This window comes from Nymphaea colorata, chromosome 8, assembly GCF_008831285.2.
Source record: "Nymphaea colorata isolate Beijing-Zhang1983 chromosome 8, ASM883128v2, whole genome shotgun sequence".
NCBI lineage: Eukaryota > Viridiplantae > Streptophyta > Magnoliopsida > Nymphaeales > Nymphaeaceae > Nymphaea > Nymphaea colorata.
Genome location: NC_045145.1, coordinates 23267504 through 23291247, shown reverse-complemented (window position 1 = coordinate 23291247; position 23744 = coordinate 23267504). Strand labels below are relative to the sequence as shown.

The following is a 23744-nucleotide window of genomic DNA, read 5'->3' as shown; positions in this document are numbered from 1 at the left end:
CATTTCCGGAAATATACTTTCAATTTCCGGAATCGTCCTCAAGGTCGAAAACTTTTTTCCGCGTTTGTTACGCAACCAACGTGGCGTCGCAGACAATTACGAGAACTTCCCACTAAGAAGTCCAGTTGGCGCGCAATGGATTTAGCTCCAGCGTCTTCCAATCTGCGTCCCTTCGCAGAGAGAGAGAGAGAGAGGGAGAGAGAGTCTTGGGGCGTTTCAGAGAACGCCATGGAGAATCCAGGGCTGAAGAGAATGGTCAGCATGAGAGAGCAGATCAAGGTCTCTCTCTATTCTCACCGGAACGATCTCGCTTACCTCCTTTCCAGGTTTCTTCTTTTTCTTTTCCGTTTGGTGTACGTCGCGGTGATTTTATCGGTCGACTTGTTCTGTTAAGATTGTCCGAAAACGATTCATGTTTCCGCTTTAGTTGTCTTGATCGTTGGAGTTTCTGCTTCAAGCAAGCTTGGCGGGATTTGTACGAACTTTTTTCGAGAGAAGGTGATGCTATAAGATGGCAGATATGCTGCTTCTGGTACTGTATGAATTGTAGTTGCTTCTGCGAGATTTTGAGAAAGATGGTGGCATCGTGTTGCCATCGAGGGCGAGCAAGTGAGGTGTTGGCTTCTATCGCTAGGATCGATTCCGAGAGAAGAGTTTGGAAGAAGAGCTTGCTGAGGATGATAAGAGACTTGATCGTTGGAAGCAGGATAGGAGGAAGGAAATAAACATCCAGGGAAACAGGGGACTTGCTTAATTTATGCATTAAAACTGCTGCTCTGGATTTGGCTCGCGAGTGAATTGGAGTTGAGCGATGTTGGGTTGCTCTTTGTAAGAAAAGTAAAACTGGAAAAATGGGGTTTTAGGAGTGTCGTCTTCAGGTTAGTGTAGTTTTACTTGCTAGGGTTGGTGCTTTGATGAAGATCATGGAGGTTACCTTTTTCATTTTTATAATCTTTTGAAGAACAGAGTATGAATCATTGCCCAAGAATAACAACGTGTGAGATGGTCTCTTTCACGCAAGATTCATAGAACTATTCTATAGTGTAATTCATTCACGGCTACACAAGATCCACAGATCAAAATATGATGGCTTGCTAAAAGTAGATGATTTACCACCAGTTTTTTAACAGGGGATATTTGAACTGAAAATTTTAGACAAAGCGCGCAGGAGAAGAGGACGTTCATATTGTTTTAGGTTTTATGCTGGTGCCTCATCATCTTAAGTTCCTGAAGGGGGAAATTTTGAGCCCGAAGACTTGGAACTATCTCGCTTAGGTAGTTTTATTACTTATTTGTAAGACCCCGTATTTGTAGGAGGTATAGGAGTCTAAGAAGAATTTTTGTGGTAGCTTGTTGTAAGTTTCCTGTTTGTGTTTTTAATTCAGATATGTAGATGAAGGTAAGGGTATTCTACAACCGCATCATCTGGTTGATGAGCTTGAAAGCATAATTCCTATTGATGATGGGCTAAAAGGCCTTAGTGATGGATCTTTCTTTCAAGGATGTCTTGAGTTGCACGCAGGTGGATATAATCTCTCTCTCCCCCCTCCCTCCCTCAAAGTGATGTCCTCGTTTTTTTACTTCTTGAACATGCAAATGCGAAAGTTTCCAATATAAATTTAATGTGCTTTCCAATCTCTAAAAATAATCTGGGTTGATGTATGGGAGTTGCTGTTAGTACTGAATTTGATATCTTGCAGGAAGCTATAGTTTTACCTCCATATGTTGCGATGGCCATCCGACCAAGGCCTGGGGTTTGGGAATTTGTACTTTTTAACTTTCATGAGCTTAATGTGGAACAATTGAATATAGCGGAATATTTGAAGTTCAAAGAACGCCTTGAGGATGAAAGGTCTGCGTTTTTCAAACCTTGAGGATCTTTGACGGTTGGCCTAAACCTTCTGTCTATGGCAGATCTATTCTCTTTTTTTCATCTTTAATGTTTCCAATAAACTATAACTTGATGTTGATGAACTTAAATTTTAGTCTTCATTTTGTGCAGCTTTGAAGACAATTACGTGCTGGAGTTGGACTTTGGACCATTGAATAGTTCATTTCCTCGTCCAAGCCAGCCATCATGGATTGGAAATGGCGTACAATTTCTTAACCGTCATCTTTCATCAAGAATGTTTCATGATTCCAGTTCCATTGAGCCTTTGTTCGATTTCCTTCAAGCACACAAGTATAAAGGACATGTAAATCGTCTTCTCCTTTTGATGCTTAAATAATGACATGTATGTCATTTTCCTTAATGTTTTCAGATTGTATGATTTATGTCAAAATTTTCCATTCTTTCTGAAGCCTACATTTTCCTTTGAGGCATTGATGGTGAATAAGCTGTATTGCTTACAAGAAGTCATATCTTTATGTATTGATATTACATTTTTATCCTAGTTCTAAATAGGGTTGCACTAGTTTATGTTGGTGATCTTATTCTTTTAGTGAATGGCACAGAGGTTCCAGGTGTAGATTAACCTATTCATGATGGACAGTTCAAGTCTTAGGATGTTTCTTCTTCTTTGTTGGTCTCCACTTTGATATAGTAATCCATCCATTTTACTTCTCAGTCTGTAATTTATAGATTTGAGAAATAGAACAGGCTAAGGCTGTGTTCAAATATAATCTGGAAGGAGTTATCTATAAAACCACATTTAGATATAGTGAAACCAGGTTAACTCGACAGTCTTCACGTGCTGTGTTTATAAGCTAGACATTTTCTATGCCCAATTAATTTTTAATGCATTAGCATGCATGATATTTCAGCATGCTCCAGCGTAAATACTACTTTGCAACTTTTCTAATGTTTTTCTGTCACAAATCAGGATTGCATCCCTCTCTCTCTCTCTCTTCTCTTTGGTTTGGTGGTTTTTGTTTTTCTGATTGAATTGATCAGAGCATTATAGTCCTTCCAAGTTCCAACTTCCTGTTGGAAATGATTATTTTTTGCAATGTTGATGAAAGCTCTCTCTCTCTCTCTCTCTCTCTCTCCCCCCTCCCCCCCCCCCCCCCCCCCCCCCCTTTTCTCTGACTCTCAGTTTGTTGTTACCTTTGCTTAAAAGACAATGTCATAAACAGGTGATGGTTTACTGTGATAAATTTTGAAGGTGCTGTTGGTAACGGACAGAATAAAGACCTTGGCCAGTCTTCAGTCAGTCCTCTCGAAGGCAGAGGAATGTCTGTCTAAGTTTTCCTCTGATGTACCATTTTCTGATTTTGAGTATAAGTAAGCGATTTTTGAACTCATTATTTGTAGTATTTTGACCATAAAACAACAAGGTTAATGGCCGTGATAATTCTGGATAGTGTTACAATGTGGCAGTTTTTTCTTTTTTCTGTTGTATTTTGAAATCAGATTTCAGGAACTGGGTTTAGCAAGAGGTTGGGGTAACACAGCTCAATCAGTTTTGGAGATGGTCCGATTACTTTTGGATATACTACAAGCACCTGATCCGTCAACTTTAGAGGCATTTCTTGGAAGGATCCCTATGGTGTTTAATGTTGTGATCCTTTCTCCTCATGGATACTTCGGCCAAGCAAATGTTCTAGGCCTGCCAGACACTGGTGGACAGGTAATATTATTATCAAACATTTGGAAGAGCAGTCATTGGTTTTAAACTGATCCATTTTATTGCGAATTGGAATATGTTTTATGTTCTAAATAAGATTTGTTTACTTGTCAACTGAGATATATTCTAAAAGTGACTTGTTTAATTGTGAACTGAGGTATGTCGCTTAGTTGTAAACAGTGATGTATGGTTTTGTTGTTAACATGTTGTTGTAATCCTACTGTTGCAAATCAGCTGGTGTTATTTCTATTTTCAGGTTGTTTATATACTGGACCAAGTTCGCGCTTTAGAGACTGAGATGATTAGTAGAATAAAAAAGCAAGGGCTGAATGTTAGTCCGAAAATACTTGTGGTAAGATTTATCCACTGTGGTCTTTACTATTAGACAGTTATCGAACTTTTGTTGTAGATATATTCTCATAAATGACACCTTTTTGTAAATTACGATATATTGCTTCATTTGTGTAAAGTGGGGCAAAGCTGTGTTTTTGTTTCTTGTTTCTTTAAGGGGGCATCATCTGTAATTTTCTTTATGATATTTTCCAGTTTCCTGCATGTTGCTTAGGTTTCTGTTAGATTTAGACATGGCTACATATCACTTCTCTGCAGGTGACTAGGTTGATACCTGATGCTAAAGGGACAACATGTGGCCTACGTCTTGAAAAAATAAGTGGAACTCAGCATGCACATATTCTGCGGGTGCCTTTCAGAACAAAGAATGGGATTCTCCGGAAGTGGATTTTCAAGGTTTGATGTGTGGCCTTACTTAGAGAAAATTTCAGAGGTAAAACAGTTTTAGAATAGTATTTTCTATCAATTCTGAAAAATTCTAATGCGTAAATCGGCTCTTTCGTTAATGGTCCATTTATGGTATGAAATTAACACATTTGATCATTCACTATGGTAAATGCATTTTCTGGTTTCTGAGTATTTCCATCTCATCATACAGGATGCAGCCAGTGAAATTGCTGCAGAGTTGCAAGCTTCACCAGATTTGATTGTTGGCAACTACAGTGATGGAAATCTTGTGGCGTCTTTGCTATCTCACAAACTAGGAGTTACACAGGCATGTCACTTGTCAGATTAGCCTATTTTTTGTTGTATTGGTTGACTATGTCTTTCTTCCTTTTATCTGTGAAGGTGTATAGTGTTGACCTTTTTGGGTTTCTGGTTCACTCTGCAGTGCACCATTGCACATGGTCTAGAGAAAAAAAGGTATCCAGATTCAGATATATATTGGAGAAAATATGATTACAGATATCACTTTTCTTGCCAATATACTGCTGATCTAATTGCCATGAACAGTTCTGTTTTCATTATCACTAGCACATTCCAGGAGATTGCAGGAAGGTACGCTTTCAATCTCTTTGAAGCATTTTCTAATTTCATTTCCTTGATCACTGTTATCTATTTAATGGACTTATAACTTGAAAGTATTATATTTCTTGGTTCTGTGATGCTTTTATTCTTTGGAATAGGATCATCAGATTCAGTGCACCCTTAATTCTTCCATAACCTGGGCCATTAATGAGTTCTCAGGTTATTGTACAAAAATGTCTCAAGTTTTATGAACGGTCAAGTGTTAAACTGGTAAATGTAAATTAGTTTCGTGGAGGTCCTAGGTCATGATTTTGCATCTATCACTACAGTGGATGGCCATATTAACAGCATGATATTGCTTAGGCAATTATTTAGCATGAAATAACTGTTAGTTCCTGTAGAAACACGAACCACAGAGAGAGAGAGTGGAGAACAAACACACAATCTACGTGGAAAACCTCAGAAAGAGGTGAAAAACCACGGGGAGGCTCTGACCTAGGGGCTCACCGCAACCCTAGGAGAGAGAAAATTATATTTCACATAATTCAACACTAAACACAAGTGACAATATAAAGAGGGAGAGAGGAGAAGCCGCCTAGGGTACCGAGCCCGCCTCGGTACCCGCGCCCCATAGAACCGGGTCCAGATATGGACCCGGTTCCCATAACAACATATTCTAACACTCCCCCTCAAGCTTGGCATACATGTCAAACATGCCAAGCTTGCTAACATTCTTTTCAAATGAAGAAGTACAAAGCCCTTTAGTTAGAACGTCTGCAACTTGATCTTCAGACTTCATATATGGCAGAATCAGCTCCTTTGAGTCAATGCGTTCCCGGATAAAATGACGGTCAATCTCCACATGTTTGGTCCTGTCATGTAGAACTGGATTATTGGCAAGATTAATCGCAGACTTGTTGTCACAGTACATCTTCATTTTATCTCCCAGTTCCACACCAATATCAGTCAAAAGAATCTTCAGCCACAGCATCTCTGTAACCCCCATTGCAACAGCCCTGTACTCAGCCTCAGCACTAGACCTCGAACATACTTCTTGCCTCTTACTTCTCCAAACAACTAGGTTACCTCCAAGAAAGATACAATACCCTGTAGTAGACCTCCTTGTGTCAGTACAACCTGCCCAATCTGCATCTGAGTAGCCCTCAATAGTAAGTTTGTCTTGTCGAGTATACAGCAGCCCTTTTCCTGGGTCATTCTTTAGATACCCCAACACTCGTTCTGCACTCTTCCAATGACAATCCGTGGGAGCATGCATAAATTGACTTAGCACATTTACCGCATACGTGATATCAGGGCGAGTTAGAGTAAGATAGATAAGCTTACCGACTAGCCTCTGATATCGCCCTTTTCCTTCCTCATCCAGAGTGGTGCCCGTCTTGATACTTATCTTAGTTCCCGACTCCATAGGAGTAAGATAGGGCCTACAACCAAGTTTACCTGTCTCCTTTAGTAAGTCAAGAGTGTACTTCCTTTGATTCATAACCAGCCCTGTCTCTGATCGAGCAATTTCTATCCCCAAAAAGTATCTCAGCTTACCCAGATCCTTGAGGTCGAATTCTTTAGCTAATCTCTCTTTCATCTTTCTGTTTTCTTCTTCATCACTGCCCGTGACAATCATATCATCAACGTAGACAAGGAGAAGACTCACCAGACCATCTCTCTGCTTTATGAATAGGGTATGATCTCCATTTCCTTGCTTGTACCCAGTAGACTTCATAACGATCCTTAGTCTCTCAAACCAAGCTCTAGGCGACTGCTTCAAGCCATACAAAGCTTTCTTGAGGTGACAACATTTTCCCTCTTGAACATACCCGGGAGGCATGCTCATATAGACTTCTTCCTCCAGATGGCCGTTCAAGAACGCATTTTTAACATCAAGCTGGTCCATGCGCCACTTCTTGTGCACAGCAAGAGCAAGAATAACCCTCACAGTCTTCAACTTTGCAACAGGGGCAAAGGTCTCAAGATAGTCGATCCCATACTTCTGGCTGAACCCCTTTGCAACCAGACGAGCTTTATATCGATCTACAGTGCCATCAGGTTTGTACTTCACGTTGTAAACCCACTTAGAGCCAACTAAGTGTGTCCCTTTAGGGATATCAACAACTTCCCATGTTTTGTTCTTAGCTAACGCACCCATCTCCTCCGTCATAGCATGTAACCACTTGGGATCATCCTTAGCATCATCCACCGACCTGGGAATAACAACTTTGGATAAGGTTGTGATAAAACATTTGTAATTTGTACTGAGCTTAGCATAAGAAACAAATTTCTGAATAGGGTGAGAAGTACATGACCTGGTGCCTTTGCGCAAAGCAATAGGGAGCTCTTCATTCGATGGACTTGGGTCATCCGGGGAGATCACAAGATTGGGATTGGTTCTATCCTCATCACCAACATCTTCCACAGTAGCTTTCTCCTTTCTGACATAAACCTTGCCAAACAAGTGATCCCGGGCAATAGTGGGCTGAGCATCCACCGTGACCCCTTCCATATGACTGCCCTTCTCATTACTGACCGTGACCGTGTCAATCACACTGGGACTAACCTTGTAATCCAAAAACTCCATAAACTGAATCAGCTGATTAGAGGAATACTCTTCCCCTTTGTTCCCAAGACACTCCCCCTGAAGAGTATTCACCGGAAAATACGACTCATGTTCATGAAATGTGACATCCCTCGAAACATATACTTTGGAAGTAGTGGGATCCACACATTTATACCCCTTCTGAGTGGAAGAGTACCCCAAGAAAACTCCTTTAATAGACCGGGGATCAAGTTTTTTGAGAGTAGGGCTATGATTATGCACAAAACAACTGCACCCAAAGACACGAGGAGTAAGAGGCCACGGATTCTGAGTAGGCCACAGGGTAGAATAAGGAGACTGACCATCCAGCACTCTAGTAGGCATACGGTTAATGAGATGTGCACTAGTGAGAAGTGCGTCACCCCAATACCGCTTCGGGACATGACGTTGGAACATAATGGCCCGTGTAACATTCAATAGATGACGATTTTTACGTTCAGCTATACCATTCTGAGGAGGGGTATAACTACAAGAGGTTTCATGAACAATACCCTTTCCTTTCAAGAATTCATCAAGGGATTGGGAGACATATTCTCTTGCATTATCCGTACGGAAAGCTTGAACAGTAGTATGGAATTGAGTCTCAACAAAGGCAACAAAGTTTTTCACAACTGCTGGAACCTCACTACGTTCTCGCAACAAGTACACGAACGTGCATCTAGAGTAATCATCAATAAGCGTCAAAAAATAGTGACAACCACCACACGTGGGTACTCCAGAAGGACCCCAAACATCGGAATGAACTAAGGCAAACGGATGAGTGGATTTATTCAAAGAAATAGGGTATGAAGCCCTGACATGTTTAGCCAATTGACACACTTCACAAGCGAAGGAGTCAATGGAGACAGAAGCAAACAAATGAGGAAACAACTTCTTTATTAACTGGAAGGGGAGATGTCCAAGACGCTCGTGCCATCGCAGAACAGTAGATCTATCATTCACACCAGACAAGTGACCACTCGTGGCAGAAATCAACGCTGAAGCAACTTGTACCGGCAGCCTGTAGAGCCCATCAGTAACCGAACCAATCCCAATCTTCTTCCCCGTCACCAAGTCCTGCAGGGAACAATGATCAGCAGAGAAAATTAGATTACAGTTTAATTCTTTAGTAATACTGCTGACAGAGAGTAAGTTCACGGGAATATTTGGAACATGCAGGGCATTGTGGAGATGGTATTTGTTCAGCAGGGACAAGCTCCCTTTCCCAGCCACAGAGATAGAAGACCCATCTGCCATAGACACGCGTTGCTTGCCAGAGGAAAGTTGATATTCTTGAAAGAGTTTAGAGTCCCCTGTCATGTGGTGAGTGGCTCCACTATCAACAATCCAATCACCAAGAGAAGGGTTACCTTGATCAGTCGAGGCAACGAGGGCTTGGGCTAGCTGAGCCCCTTCAGACGTGGAGGACTCCTCAGGGGTAGTAGATAGACGGCTGATGTACGCCTGTAGCTCCTTGAGTTGAGCAGGAGACAACTTGGACTTTGCACTACTAGAAGAATTGCTCTGACTGGAATCAGACACAGTAGGGCTACGCTTGCCAGAGGGAGGACGACCTCTGACCAGTCTCTTCTCGGGATGAAGATCCCAACAGAAATCCACCGAATGCCCCAACTTGTGGCAATGAGTGCAATGTCGGGCAGGACGCTGCCCAGTCCCTGAGGCACGGCTGACAAAGGCAGAAGGGCCATGACCGGTGTCAAGATGCATCACCTGGCGACGTTGTTCTTCAGACTCAACACGAGCATATACTTCCTCTATCCCCGGAATCTCATCACCATTAAGAATCTGGCTACGAATAGACTCAAATTCATCCCGCAGGCCTCCCAAAAACAGAAACGTACGGTCCATCCATTCCTTTTCCCAGTAGAGGGAATGATCTGAACCGCACGTCCACTCATCAGTCACATGATAATCTAGCTCCTCCCATTTGGTCTTCAGGGCAGCATAGAAGGCAGCAACAGACAGATCACCCTGTGTCAGAGAGTAAATACTGCGTTTAATCTGATAGGTACGCAGATGTCTCTTCTTGCGACCATACATCTTTGCAAGCACAGTCCACATATCAAAAGAGGTCGGCTTCCGCAGAATGAGGGGCTGGATATCGGATGACACGGAGCTGATAATCCACACCTTCACTTGGCTGTCCTCCAACGCCCACGTTGCCCATTGAGGATCAGATTTGATGGGCGCAGGTTTGTCGCCAGTGATGTAAGAGAGACGCCCACGGCTAGTAATCCCAATCTCTAGAGCGGCAGACCAAGATAGGTAATTGTCCTTGGTCAGACGGATGGAGGTGACCTGGAGCGGCACGTTCTCAGTCTTGGAGGCGCTGCCCGTGTCAAGAACGGCATCTTTTTGAGTCCCCATCGCTTCTGCCATCACAAACAAGCACACAGCAACAAGAGGCACAGCAGCGGGAATGAGGCAACGGCGACGGGAAGGAGGCAGCGGCGACGGCGGCGGGAATGAGGCAGCGGCAACGGAAAGCAGGCGACGGCGCAACACAGAGGCCACCCACGGTGGCAGAAACAAAGACGGCCGAACGGAGGACCGCGGAGGCGCAACAGAGGACGGCGGAACAGAGGACGGCGGCGGCGGAACAAAAGGACGGCGGCGGCAGAGCAGGGCGACGTCACAAGTGCAGCAGCGGCGCCGGAACAGAGGACGGTGGCGGCGGAACAGAGGACAGCGGCGGCAGAGCAGGGCGACGTCAAACGGGCAGCAGCGGCGCCGGAACTTCAACGGCGTCGGGCGACGAAAAACTTGACGATCCTCGGAAAAAACGCTTCTCCAACTCCGCTGGCTCTGATACCATGTAGAAACACGAACCACAGAGAGAGAGAGTGGAGAACAAACACACAATCTACGTGGAAAACCTCAGAAAGAGGTGAAAAACCACGGGGAGGCTCTGACCTAGGGGCTCACCGCAACCCTAGGAGAGAGAAAATTATATTTCACATAATTCAACACTAAACACAAGTGACAATATAAAGAGGGAGAGAGGAGAAGCCGCCTAGGGTACCGAGCCCGCCTCGGTACCCGCGCCCCATAGAACCGGGTCCAGATATGGACCCGGTTCCCATAACAATAAAAAAAATTAAATTATTGTGAGGGGAAAGCACAGGATGTACTAAGATAGGGAAAAGGTTTTCTGGATTCATGTTCATCCTGAAAGTAACTTAAGATTTTATATATCTGTATATTTTTACAGGCTTTTAAATTCGGCAACTTATAACCTAGTAAAAGGGTTTAACAGATTAGCAGTGAAAGCACTGAAAGGAGCTAAGTTTTTCAATAGGAATCAATGTTTGTATGCCTGTAAATGTAAAATCAGTTTTAGATGATGATATTTAAATGCAGTAAGAACAAGGAAAATCAGTGGATAAAATCAAGTCAATATTCTGAAAATTTTATCATGCAAAAGGTCAAGTGAACAAGGGCCAACGTTTCATCTGCAAAAGTCCTTTTTCTATCAAAGCTATGTGGTACCCCTACCCAATACCCAGAATTGACATTCAGGCATTCCTGAGGTATTAGAAAACAAAAGGACAAAAGGTTTCCTTGTCTAAATGGTCCCACACGTTTTGTCAACAAAGCTGAAAGGTATATTAAAGTATGGAGTTTACTTCCTGTTGAAGGTATATGTGTAATACTGTAATTTTCATCAAGCTTTCTTATTATAAACAGGAGAACCGGGAGAAAAGAGAATGTGGTGCAGCCGTGGAAGTAGGAGTGTTTAGTCTAAACCATGTGAATTTCTGTGTTATTTTTTCCTTGTTTTTATCATTCTTTGCTTGTGATCCCTATGTCGGTTAGAATGGCATCAGCTGTTTTTGTAGCAAAGTATAGTTAAATCTATGTGTTTCGTCAGATTCGTCTGTCACTCCTTGCACATGAATGGCACATGTTTCTAGAATGTGTATGGTTTTCGTTATGAATGTTCCCTATGAGTGGAAGTGATTTCTTTACCACTGACGTGCATAGAATGTCATTTTGTTGTTGATATCAATACTGTAAATGTAAGTTCCCTTCTTGTATAAAAAACCTTTAAAATGATACTTTTCACTGATATGCATGATGGCATTGTCCATATTAGCCATTTTTTTATTTTTTGTTAAAAATGAGCTAATAATTATTTTAAAATAGTTAATGAAATAATTTTTTATTTTTTTACACTCTGATATGGGCTAGCATGGTAATCGATTTGCATTGGCTGCCAATGATGCTGATTCTGACCACACTGTTTGAAATAGCCTTCCCAGTTTATGTGTTGAATAAATAAGTCATGCATAGCTCTCCACTTAATGATATATGTACACCATCCTCTACTCCTTCAATTATCATGGTCATTACATACTCATTTTTATTTGATAAGTAAGCTGGTGATCTCACTTTACATTTTCCTTTTCTAATCCTGCATGTTTCCTGAATTTTGATTGAGAATTAACCTTCTCTTTTGCCAGTTTGATAAACTTTAAAAACGTCCTGCATTTAAAATCATTTTGTTTTTGTGAAACCAGACAAAGATCAAGGTTAATTGTCCATGAGTCAGAGATATATTTTGTACTTACAACCATGAGCTTGGTATCTTGGCATATAACATTAAGTTTGGTCTTTGTTTCAGCGATGATGTTATTGGACAATATGAGAGCTATTGTGCATTTACTCTTCCTGGATTGTACAGAGTTGTTAATGGCATTGACGTTTTTGATCCTAAGTTCAATATCGTATCTCCTGGCTGCGACATGAGCATTTATTTTCCATACTCAGACAAGCTAAAGCGGTTAACCACACTGCATGGAGCAATCCGGAAGCTGTTATATAGTTCAGAACAAAATGACGAATACTTGTGAGTCATTAACAGTGTTGCATTTTCTTTTTCCTGTTGCAATTTTAATTCGCTTTCAATCATTTCTTCACTTTCTATAGCCTTATTTAGCATCCTCAGATACTGTGACACACCTATATATATATATATACACTAGTGGTAGAGAGACTGAATGGTGTATTCCCATGCTCCTCACCTTAAAATCAAGTGATCAAATGGCCAAAATAGTTTGGTGGATGTAACATACATAGTTTATTTAACGAAGAAGTCAATGTGTAAAAACAATGTAAAATTCAAGGGCATAAAAAATCAGTGTCTCACAGTGCATCAAAATTTGGTGGGTCAAAGGATATGACTTTATTTCAAAAGAACATGATTTAAAGCTTGGTTTGTAAGTGCAAGCTATGTTGCCATCTATACCATTAGATTAAGTTAAAAGAAAAAAAGTTACTCTACCTGGTATACACTAGGTTACACCTACAAGGTATATTGGTCAAGTAGGAAGTTGATTTTGGATGGGAAAACCTTGCATGAAAAGTGAAATTGCACAAGGATGACATGAATGTATAACCCATTCTCACCGTGGCCAAGATGTAGGCTCCCATTGGCTCGATAACGCAGGTCCTTTTTTTTGCTCACTTGTATATGAAAATAAGTTTTTCTTTTTTTTCTCTTTCGAGTTATGGTATGTTTCTCTTTAGTGCATTTGTTACAGTTTGATTTATTCTGATGAAACTAGTTCTTGTGTTCATTCGTTTCTGTCTTCATGTACCTGGCTTAGTGGTATGTTGAGTGATCCGTCAAAGCCAATCATCTTTTCCATAGCAAAGCTTGATAGAGTGAAGAATATATCTGGATTAGTGGAGTGGTATGGTAAGAATACTAAATTAAGGGAGCTTGTTAACCTTGTCATTGTTGCTGGTCACCATGATGTAAAGAAATCTAACGACAGTGGGGAGATTTAAGAAATTGACAAGATTCATTATCTTATAGAAAAGTATAAATTGGATGGTCAATTGCGGTGGATATGCTGTCAGATGAACAGGGTGCGGAATGGTGAGCTGTATCGTTGTATAGCTGACACAAGAGGTGCATTTGTGCAGGTACTTTATTTGGCCCTGTCAACCCTTTTGAAAAACCTTCCATTGTTCCTAATCTTCTTGTTGTTCCAGATCCACTCAGCCTGCCGTTTATGAAGCATTTGGGCTTACTGTTGTGGAGGCCATGACATGTGGTCTGCCAACTTTCGCCACCTGTTATGGAGGACCTGCTGAGATCATAGAACATGGCAAATCTGGTTTCCATGTTGATCCTTATCATCCGGATAATGCTGCTGAACTGATGGCAAACTCTTTTGAAAAGTGCAAGACAAATCCAGGATACTGGGATGAAATATCTGCAGGGGGTTTACGACGCATTCATGAAAGGTTTTTAGTTTAACTCATATTATTATTATTTTTCAGTCATGATTATTCAGTTAACCTCTTCAATCACATGTCAATTGGTGCAATGAGTTGGACTGTTGCAAAAATTATCTTCCTCCATGTGTTCTTCTTGCTGTCAACCTAGATTTTTTTGGCTGCTTTACAGATCCACAGCTATTCATGCTTAATTTTTTACATTGTTTCTTTTCCTGTTAGCAATGTCTTCTTCCTGGTTTTGGGCTCCTATAATGTTGATCTTATAAAAAAAATGTCAGATACACATGGAAGATATACTTCGAGAGATTAATGACCTTGGCTGGGGTTTATGGATTCTGGAAGCATGTTTCTAAGCTTGAAAGACTTGAGCTGAAGAGATATCTGGAGATGTTTTATGTCTTAAAATTTCGTGAGCTTGTAAGTTTGTCAACCTTCTCTGTTCTTTCATCATGGTTTGCAGATAAAGATCAATATCCTGTTGCTTCCATGCCCCTGTATTGGAATGCACCATGGGTTCTGGAAAATCTACTTCTAAAATGGACCTTCATATCTATTTTGTAATTGACCATATGACATGTAAAGTCGTTATTAGAAAACAGCATACCTGTAATCTTTCCGCTTTGCATCTGTCAGGCAAATTCTGTCCCACGTGCAGCTGAGGATCAAGCATGATGAACAGGAGAAAGAGTGTGAAGTTATACTTCTTACTGCTGCTTGACAATTTGGAAGCTGCTCTGTGCTATTCATTTCATTCACAGATCCGCCCAATATTTTTAGAGCAGCAAACCTTGTCTTGTTTGTTTATTATGTGTCTAAATTGATGAATCGACACTTGGTTTCCTCTTTTCCATTACAAGAACTCAAAAAGTCGTAATAAAGGTTAAGGTTCCTTGTATATGATGGTAACTGTTCTTTAGTCTGCAGGTCCTTCGCAACCTGGCTAGGTAGGTTAGGTTAAGGCATTCAAGTTTTTCTCCAAGGGCTTGTTTTCCAATTAGTACATCTATTATTGTCATTCCCAGGTTCCCTGAATATAGTCCGACTGTCTCCTTGCGGACTGGTGGTAAGTTGTATTTGTAGTTGTGTGTCACAGTGTTTCTGGTTCGAGTGTCTATATATGTTGCTGCTGTTGGTTGCTGAATATAAATAATGAATTACTACTTGTTCACTGGGAAATAGCATGTTCCACATGATGGTTTGGATCCCAAGATGCATATAGGCATATCACAATGGTTTTTTACTATAATATCCACAGACTAATGATGGTTCAAGTTTTCCTCAGTTTCGTATCGAAGAAAACGTGATTGTCTAGTAGGCTTTTCAATTCTGTTCTTGGACGTTTTCCAAGTTTTAGTACTGGTAAATTATTGTTTATAAACATATTGTGGGTTGAGACTTTTGGGTAATGCTTCAATATTTTTTATATCTTTTTGTTCCTCTTCCTACAAGAGCTCCACCATGAGGCCATCAATGCCTTACGTGCATGTATTGGCATAGTCTGATTGGGGTCTTTGCTAGCTTCTCTATATACCTTTCCTCTTCTTTCAATCATCAGGCCCAAAAGAGTTCATTCAATGCTTCTCTTTTCTCATAAAGTGGGTTGGAAAAAAACGGCAGACAAGGCCCATTAGTTGGAATTTAGGCTTTAGACACTAGTGTGAAAGCTTGATATCAATGAAGTCTTCTCCAGCCGCAAATTTTCATCCGAGCTGCTCGCACACACACAAAACGAAACAAGAGTTCACCAAGAAAGCGATATTTGAGCATGTAAACAGGCAGACTCACATCCTTATCTCGGAGTCTGCTACAAGTTGAGCGACCTAGTGATAAAATGGTTGAATTCTGTAGCCTTTTTCATTGACTTGGATTACAGAGGTCATAGCTTCTAATTTTCTAGGAGATTCAAAGTTTCTGTGCACACAAATCTAAGAGGCCCCGCTCCAAATCTCAGCTCTTTGAGGATATGGAGCACATGGATGTCTGGATTCCATGGTTTGAGAAAGTTACGGAATTGAGTTTGGTGTATGTGAGAAATCACATCACTTGATTTCAACCTGGAAAGATCTAAGCTGCTTGACGACACTGGAATTGATTTTTTGTGATTTCACTGTTATGAAAGCATGACTTCCATGTACTAATCCAACTTTTGATCTTTCCAAATTAAAAGCTTTAATAGCCAAGTGATTAGATCTCTTGCTGACAGAAAGTATACTTTAGTAGTCGAGATTTTACTTTATTGAGAATTTAAAATCTATTTACTTCTTTATGGTTATTCCTTGTGTGTTTGATCCGATAACATCTACCTGTGGTGCATTATTTAGGCACCAGATATCAAATGATTAGCTTTTCTGTTTAGGCGTTGTAGGCAAGCTGGATGTATGGAGACTTCTACCAGTTAGACCAGATGATGATAATGAAGAATTGATTTTCATTTCTTCAGTTGTTCGATCTCAAGTTCTTGAATTCAAGCATCCTGCCAGGTTGAATGAGTTCTTGGTGGCAGATTTTTATTGATGTGTTCAAGCATTTTTTTCTTCCTTTTTTCTTGACAATAATTAAGAAATATGCTTAGATTCTACACATTCTTTTTGTTAATGGGCAACTCGAGTTGGACCGAATTTTAAGACATTATGCCATGGAACGCAGACCATGTGCTAATCCAACTTTTGATCTTTCCAATTTGAAAGCTTTAATATAGCCAGGTGATTAGATCTCCTGCTGAACTCCAAGCTTTTGATGGTTGATGGTTGCACATCCGACCGAGTGCAGCGACCTTCAGGGACTTGTAGCGGTAGAGGGAGTCGCCGAACTTGAGCAGGCAGACGTAGTCCTTGGCGACGCGGCCGATGAGGGATCGAGCGGTGTTCACCTGGGCAAGGGCGAGCTTGTAGTGGTCCTTGTTGTAGAGCACGTGAAGGAGGTTGGAGTAGAAGGGGTGGATGTCGTAGAGGCGGGGGAAGTCGTCGATGATGGTGGAGAGCTTGTCGTGGAAGGTGGTCTGCGTAAACTTCACCTTCCGCATGTAGAACTGCCGGAGGCGGGAAATGGCGTAGCCCTTGTGCACCACCGTCGGTGTCTGCCGCTGTGTCCACGAATGCTTATCTGAGGTAGTGCCATTGTTGTCTCTATATGAATATTTTCAGCACTTTCATTACATGTGCCATCATTGTTTAACACATTTCTTTCTTCTTGAACACTTCTGATAATGTCATTTTGCCCATCTAAGGTAGTGTCACTTGTTGCCTCTACATGGATATGCACTTCTTCATATATGGTGGCTGCCTTAATAGTGACATTAGGTAGAATAGAATCATGTGCTATTCCATGAGAACTGCGATTATCATCATATGTGAGGCTTCTTGGATCATCAATGGACATTAAGACTTGTTAGCTCTTGAGTCGAGTCCATGGAAAGAAACAATTCGCTTGGCCGTTTCTATGGAAAAAAATTTTCATCAAATACAAGATGGCGCAAGATGAAGATTCTTCTAGTTGGTGGGTATAGACACCTATACCATTTGTGTTGCTCAGAGTAGCCAGTAAAGGTACATGGTAAGCTTTTTTGTTCAAACTTATTCTTAGCGTAGTCGCCAAGAAAGGAGAAGCACTTACATCCAAAGCTACAAAAAAATATAATACAGGGTCTTTGTGAAATAATTTTCCCATAAGCAAAGGCCATTTCAAGTGTAGGTGAGGGAAGTCTATTTATTAACCATGCTATTGTAGAGAACGCCTCTATCCAAAAACACGTAGGAAGATACCTATGGAATAAGAGAGTGAGGCCAAGTTCAGTAATAGAGTGATGACGCCTCTCTGCCATCTCATTCTGCTTAGGTGTTTTTGGGCATGCCTTATAATGAGTAATGTGATTTGCCTTTAAATGTGATGTTAAATTTTCCCCGTTAAATTCCCCTCCTTCATCTATTTGAAATATCATAATCTTTCCATCAAAGTGATTTTTAATCATAGGATGGAGTTCACAAAAACTCTTCAATAAGTATGATTTGTTTTTTAAGGGATAAAACCAAATAAAACTCATGCATTCATCTACAAAAACAGCATAATATCAGATTTTTTGATGAGAAATAATTGGTCTTGGCTCCCACACATCACAATGAATTCTTTCAAAAGAAACATGAGAATGTTCTTCAATATCAAGAAAAGGAAGTCGACCCTTTTTTCTTAATTGACAATTCTCACAAAAATATATGATAGCATTTTTTGGAGAAAAAATTAAACTTATGTTGTTTCATAAGAAACTTATTACTTTGAGAATGAGCATGTCCAAGTATCTCATGCCACGTACTATCTGACTGAAAAAGAGAGCTTAATGTCCTTCACACCTGGAGCCTGTAGAGGTCTCCAACTCTAGTTCTAGTTGCCACCATTTTGTTGCTCACTTGATCATTTATCACAAAGCTATTAGCATCAAACATAACACAATATGGCATATCTGACGTTAACTATCTAATAGAGAGGAGGTTCTTTTTTATTTCTGAAATGACCAAAACATTGTTTAGGGTGAGGTTTAACGACAAGTAGAGATCTTGGCTGTTCCACCATGTGTAATGAGTCTAATGACAAGCTTTTCACCATTTCCAACCATAACTTTTTTATTTTCATAATATCTTTGCATGGAATAGACATTACTTGGACTATCCATAATATGGTTTGATGCGCCTGTGTGTCCGTGAACAAGGTTTGGTCTTGTCCATCAGCAATCTTTAAGGGGGCGTTTGATTGCCCGACGATTTCCAAATTTTTCGGAAAAAACTGTACGGGCGGATGGAATTCCACCCGCCCGCTTAAACATGCGTCAAACGGGGTGAAATTCACCTCGTTTAACGCGTAACGTGAGTGGGTGGAATTCCACCCGCTCTGGAGACTCATTCCCCCCCCCCCCCCAAGTGGCTTTTCCGCTCGAGACTCATTCCCTCCTCCTCTCGCTCGAGACTCATTCCCTCCTCTCGCACTGAATGGTCGCCTGCATCTCCCGCTCCCTCTCACTGTCGCCTGCATCTCCCACCGTCGTCGGTCCGCCGTCGCCGCACTGATGGTCGCCGCTCCGCGTCTCTGCCGGTGATCTTTCCCCCTTTCTCTCTTGCTCTCTGCTGCTCTCAGATTCTCCCGCGTCAGTGCCCTAATCGGTGGCCCAAGTTCTGTACCACAGCAAACATCTTCTCGCTCGCAGGTTCAGAGGCATCTCCCTTCCTCTCTTTGTCCCTTCCTCTCTTGCTCTTTGATGCCGTCCTTATCTCCATTTCTTTGTCGCGCTAATGTTTTTTTTTTTTTGCCATCTCACCGGCAGGGAAGACAGGGCTGCAGCCACGATCCCTACGATCGCCGCTCCTCCGATCCGCCATCACTGTTGCTTTTGCCCTCTTATTCTCAACTTTTTATTGAATCTTGTAAGGACTTGGTTGCAATTTCTTCAGGTATTTTTTCAGATTTTTCCCCTTCGTAAGAAAGAGACATGTATTACTCCTCTCTTTGAGTTTCCGCTTTCTTGTTCTTCTGCTTTTGAGGAGTTTGCGTTTTTGGGTTTTGGGGATTTATTGCATTGTCTCTCCGTAGCCTCTCATTGACTTGATTAGTGAAGACATGTTCATGAGTGCTTATGTTCTTGTTGTTTGATCATTTCTATGGTGCACTATGTTCATCTACACATATAAACTTTGTTCATTTTCATTTTTTATATATGACATACAGAGTTTACAATTGGTAGATCCGCCCCCTCCTCATTTTGGCCAGATTTGGACAGTCCAAAATCTGCTACTTTGGCTTCCATCTTTGCATTCAGTAGAATATTTGTTGTTTTCACATCCCTATGAATGATAGGCGGATAACAGCCTGAGTGTAAATAGTCTAATCCTGCACTCGAGAAACATATGGTCATTTTCTGTCAGAAATTCAAAAGGATCATTAACCCCAAGGGATTGATGAGACAAGAGAGATCTGCAGTGGAAATAATGGAGATCTAGGACCTATGGCAACCCTCAGCGCGATCTTCAGTCTGATCTCCCATGTTTGAAATGCAGATGTGCTACTCCTTCCTGCCAGAGAGAAAACATGGTATATAGTGTTAACTTCAATCACTTATTAGGTTGAAGTTATTTTTATTCTGATCATGTTCTCATCAAACTGATCAAAATAATGCTTTTTTCTTTTTTTCTTTGTTGGTTCTTTCCAAAGGCAAGCTGGGGTTAGGCAGATCAATCCTGTCAGATTATGCCAAAACCAAAAAGGCAAAATCAAGCATTACGTACTTGACCTCCTTAATATTAAAAGTCTTAAGTCAATCCCTCCGTTATGGTGGCTTGACTTCTTGTTGGCTAATGGAAACAGCAAACTCCTTAACAACAGTCACTTCTTTTTGCAGGACCTAGCCACTTCATTTTTATGCTCGATGATGTCCTCGCTATATGTGACCTGCTCTGTATGTGTGTTTTTGTTTTCTGACTATTTGCTGTTATGCCTCCGCAGTCCAGAACAAAACCTGCTTCTGCTTCTTGTTAACGACTTCATGAGTACATTAAACAGTGGCACTTTCAGTGTACATGAATAGCTTTTTCACTTGTATTGTAGGAAACTGATGTCGTATTTACATAGTTGTATTGTTGTAGCAATCCCGCATCCCTAGTATTTTCGAATATGCATGTTGTTGAAATGTTGCAGTATTGGTTCAATGCTGCATAAGCTTTTTGCATGATATATGATATGTGTTTTACGGCTCCTCCATTTTTTTGGTTGATCATTCATTTGTGTCTTTCCTTGGTCCATGTTATGCAAGATTCTTCCAACTCAAATATCTAGTTGTCAAGAAATATTGTCCAAGTTATTATTATCATGGAAGACAGCGGTCCATCGAGGGAGAATCTTACGTGGACATCAGAGCAAATGGACTATTTAGTCCAACTTCTTGTGGAGCAATCCCGCATCCCTGGTATGAAATCTGGTGGAGGATTGAAGTCGAAAGCGTATACAGCAATTGAAAAAGGCATGATAGACAAATTCGGTCCAGAATTCAGTAAAGAGAAAATAAAAAACAAATTGAAGTACTCAAAACCAAACTTGACAGTCATGAAAGAAATTTTGAATACAAGCGGGTTTGGGTATGACCCAATCAACAAGTGTATTGAAGTGGACCCACAAGTATGGAATGACTATATTGAGGTACGTTATAGAGATATTACTATTAGGTTATGTCTAACATTTCTTTACTACATGTTCATTTGAACACATGATATTTTTCAGAAATACCCAAACAGAAAAAAGTACAGAGGTCCCAAGTTATGGAGATACTTTGACGAGTTCGCCGAGGTCTTCGGCGATTCTCATGCCACTGGAAAAGAGTCTGTCACATTAAACAACATCATACAAGAGGACGTTGAATCAGTACCACAGACACCTGCATCCCAATCAACTCCAATGTACATGAATCCTGAATTTTCACAATCTTTCACACAAATGCTTTATGAAGATAGTCATCCACCTCAATCGCCAGTACCTCCTACTCCTACCACTGATTTTCCAATGGGAACTAATAGGACGACTACTAGGTCTAAAAAGCAGAGGGCAACCAATTATGAGGAGTACTATAATTTGTTGAACGGTATTGCTCACAATGTAGATACAATGACACGTATTTCTAAAGGGGTACAATTTGTCACATGCTGCGAAATACTGCAAGAGATGGTTGAAACCGATGACATAGATATTGAAACACAAGTAAGGAGTATGGATATGTTAGCACAGGGCAGCAATCCCATGATATTTGTCAACCTTCCACCTTCACAACGGGTGTCTTGGTTGAGGCGTAAACTTTCCGATGAGTAGTTAAGTTACTGTATGTCTTATATTCAATAGGTCATCATTTGTATACTTCATGTATTCTTATCTATATGTGCAATGGTTGTGTGTTAGTAGCGTAACTTATTAATCTTTACTGTATGTTCTGTTTAATCATGTTCTTTTTCATGTACTTCGTTTTAGTGCCATCAAATTGAACGTGCTTTGGTAACTCTTATTATACATGTATGCAGTCTAGTCAAAATGGTAGATATTATAACAAATGACGAGGAAGATGATCTGCTTTACTTCAATCGGCTAGTTTTTGTCCTCATCTTCTCTTGGTTAGAACAACTACCTCAATCTTTGAGGATGGTTCATCCATTCAGAGATGCGGGTACAACTTTTGTTCAACTAATGCTTCACGGTCATCCTAGAAATTGTACCGACTTACTCCGTATGGATCAACACACATATCAGACATTATGTAACACTCTAAGAAGTAGAAAATTATTGGAGGATGCTCGTGACATTAGCATCGAAGAACAAGTAGCTATTTTTTTGTTGACTATTGGACACAATGAACGGAATCGTGCCACGCAGAATACTTTTCAACACTCTGGACAAACAATAAGTAAGTATGTCAGTTGTGTACTACGAGCAATATGTATAATGGGTAAGGATTTTGTGAAGTGGCCCAACGATGACATGCCAACTAAAATTCGGAGATCGAAGCGATTCTTTCCATATTTCCAGGTATTTTCATAGATGTAAAAGTAAACAAAATGTGTACGACAACCACCATACAACATACAACATAACTAACTTGCACATATGGATCTAGGATTGTTTAGGAGCAATTGATGGCACTCATGTACCTGCATGGGTCGCAGCATCAGAGCAATCAAGATTTCGCAATAGAAAAGGATTTATTTCGCAAAATGTCATGGCTGTAGTTGGATTCGACAGTCGATTCCACTACGTTTTGGCAGGATGGGAAGGAAGTGCGACAGACTCAAGGGTATTATACAATGCACTTGGTCATCCAACAGACCCATTTGTGGTCCCCGAAGGTACGTACTTCAACCAACCAATCCATTACTTTTTAAAAAAAGGTGCAAATGTTTATATAATGTGTGTTCAATTGTAGGCAAATACTATCTTGCTGATGGGGGTTATCCAAACATTGTTGGTTTCCTAACACCTTATCGAAGACATCGTTATCATCTGTCAGAATTTGACACACCGGGAGAACGCAGACCTAGAACTCCACAAGAATTATTCAACCATAGGCATTCATCACTTCGAAATACAGTAGAAAGAACTTTTGGCATGTTGAAAGCACGTTTTCCGGTATTGAAAATGCAAGTACAGTATCCATTCAAAAAACAAGCTCTAATTGTTCTTGCTACATGTGTTTTGCACAACTTTATAATTGACCACAATCCAAATGCCGAACAATTTGGTGATGAGGACGCACCTTCAACTGATAATTTTGTCGTAAGCGAACCGGAAATTGCAAGCCAAACACACCAGCGGGGAAGCAACAATCCCTTGAGAACTACTATAACAAATCAAATGTTTGCAGATTATCAATTGAATAGTAAGTTTAGTTTATCTATTTTTACCATTGTTGCATGTGGTTGTTTAACATTTGTTTTGTTTTCAACAGGAGAACGAAGATGATTCCTCGCCACAAGTACTACGTCGTCTTCGAAGGTAGGTCGCGAGGAATATACAACAGCTGGGAGCAGTGCCAACCATTAGTGTATCGATACAAGGGCGCCCTCTTCAGATCATTTCATACATTTGAAGCAGCTCAATATCACATGAATGGATATCTGCAGAACAAATACGGTGTGCAATTATGTAGGCCATTGGGTTTTGTGGATGTCAACGCAACGGAAGAGGAAGAAGTGATGAAGACGAATGGACGGACTCGCATTCCACTTGTCTTGATTGCTTGTTTTGTTACTACTTGTTTTCTTTGTTGGATCTGTACTCGTTAAACTCATGTGCTGGATGGTGAATGTTTTAAACTTTGTTGGATATGTACTCGTTAAACTTTCATGTTCGTTGCAGTCTGTGACGGTTTAATTTGTGGGATCTGTAGTCGTTAAACTTATGTACTGGATGGGACAAACTTTGTTGTGGTGAATGTTTTTAAACTTTCATTGTCAGGTTCTATATTATGATGAAGCCTTTTGTTGTTA

General features: G+C 40.7%; 1 protein-coding gene and 1 pseudogene across 5 annotated transcripts; both read left to right on the top strand.

Moving 5' to 3' along the window:
• Positions 1 to 135: 135 nt before the first annotated feature.
• Positions 136 to 16414, top strand: LOC116259456 (sucrose synthase 3-like; annotated as a pseudogene).
• Positions 16415 to 16718: 304 nt separating this feature from the next.
• LOC116259455 (protein ALP1-like) lies at positions 16719 to 23744 on the top strand. Of its 5 annotated transcripts, XM_050079043.1 has the most exons (8): positions 16727 to 16850; positions 16970 to 18934; positions 19052 to 19178; positions 20534 to 20916; positions 21786 to 22287; positions 22376 to 22604; positions 22682 to 23134; positions 23204 to 23744. In XM_050079043.1, the coding sequence occupies exons 4-8, from the start codon at positions 20858 to 20860 to the stop codon at positions 23215 to 23217; spliced, it is 1257 nt and encodes a 418-aa protein (XP_049935000.1). In that variant the 5' UTR covers positions 16727 to 16850; positions 16970 to 18934; positions 19052 to 19178; positions 20534 to 20857; the 3' UTR covers positions 23218 to 23744. The 5 variants fall into 5 exon arrangements, with proteins under 5 accessions (XP_049935003.1, XP_049935000.1, XP_049934998.1 ...); XM_050079041.1 differs by having other exon boundaries at positions 16784 to 18934; XM_050079045.1 differs by lacking the exon at positions 20534 to 20916 and having other exon boundaries at positions 16784 to 18934.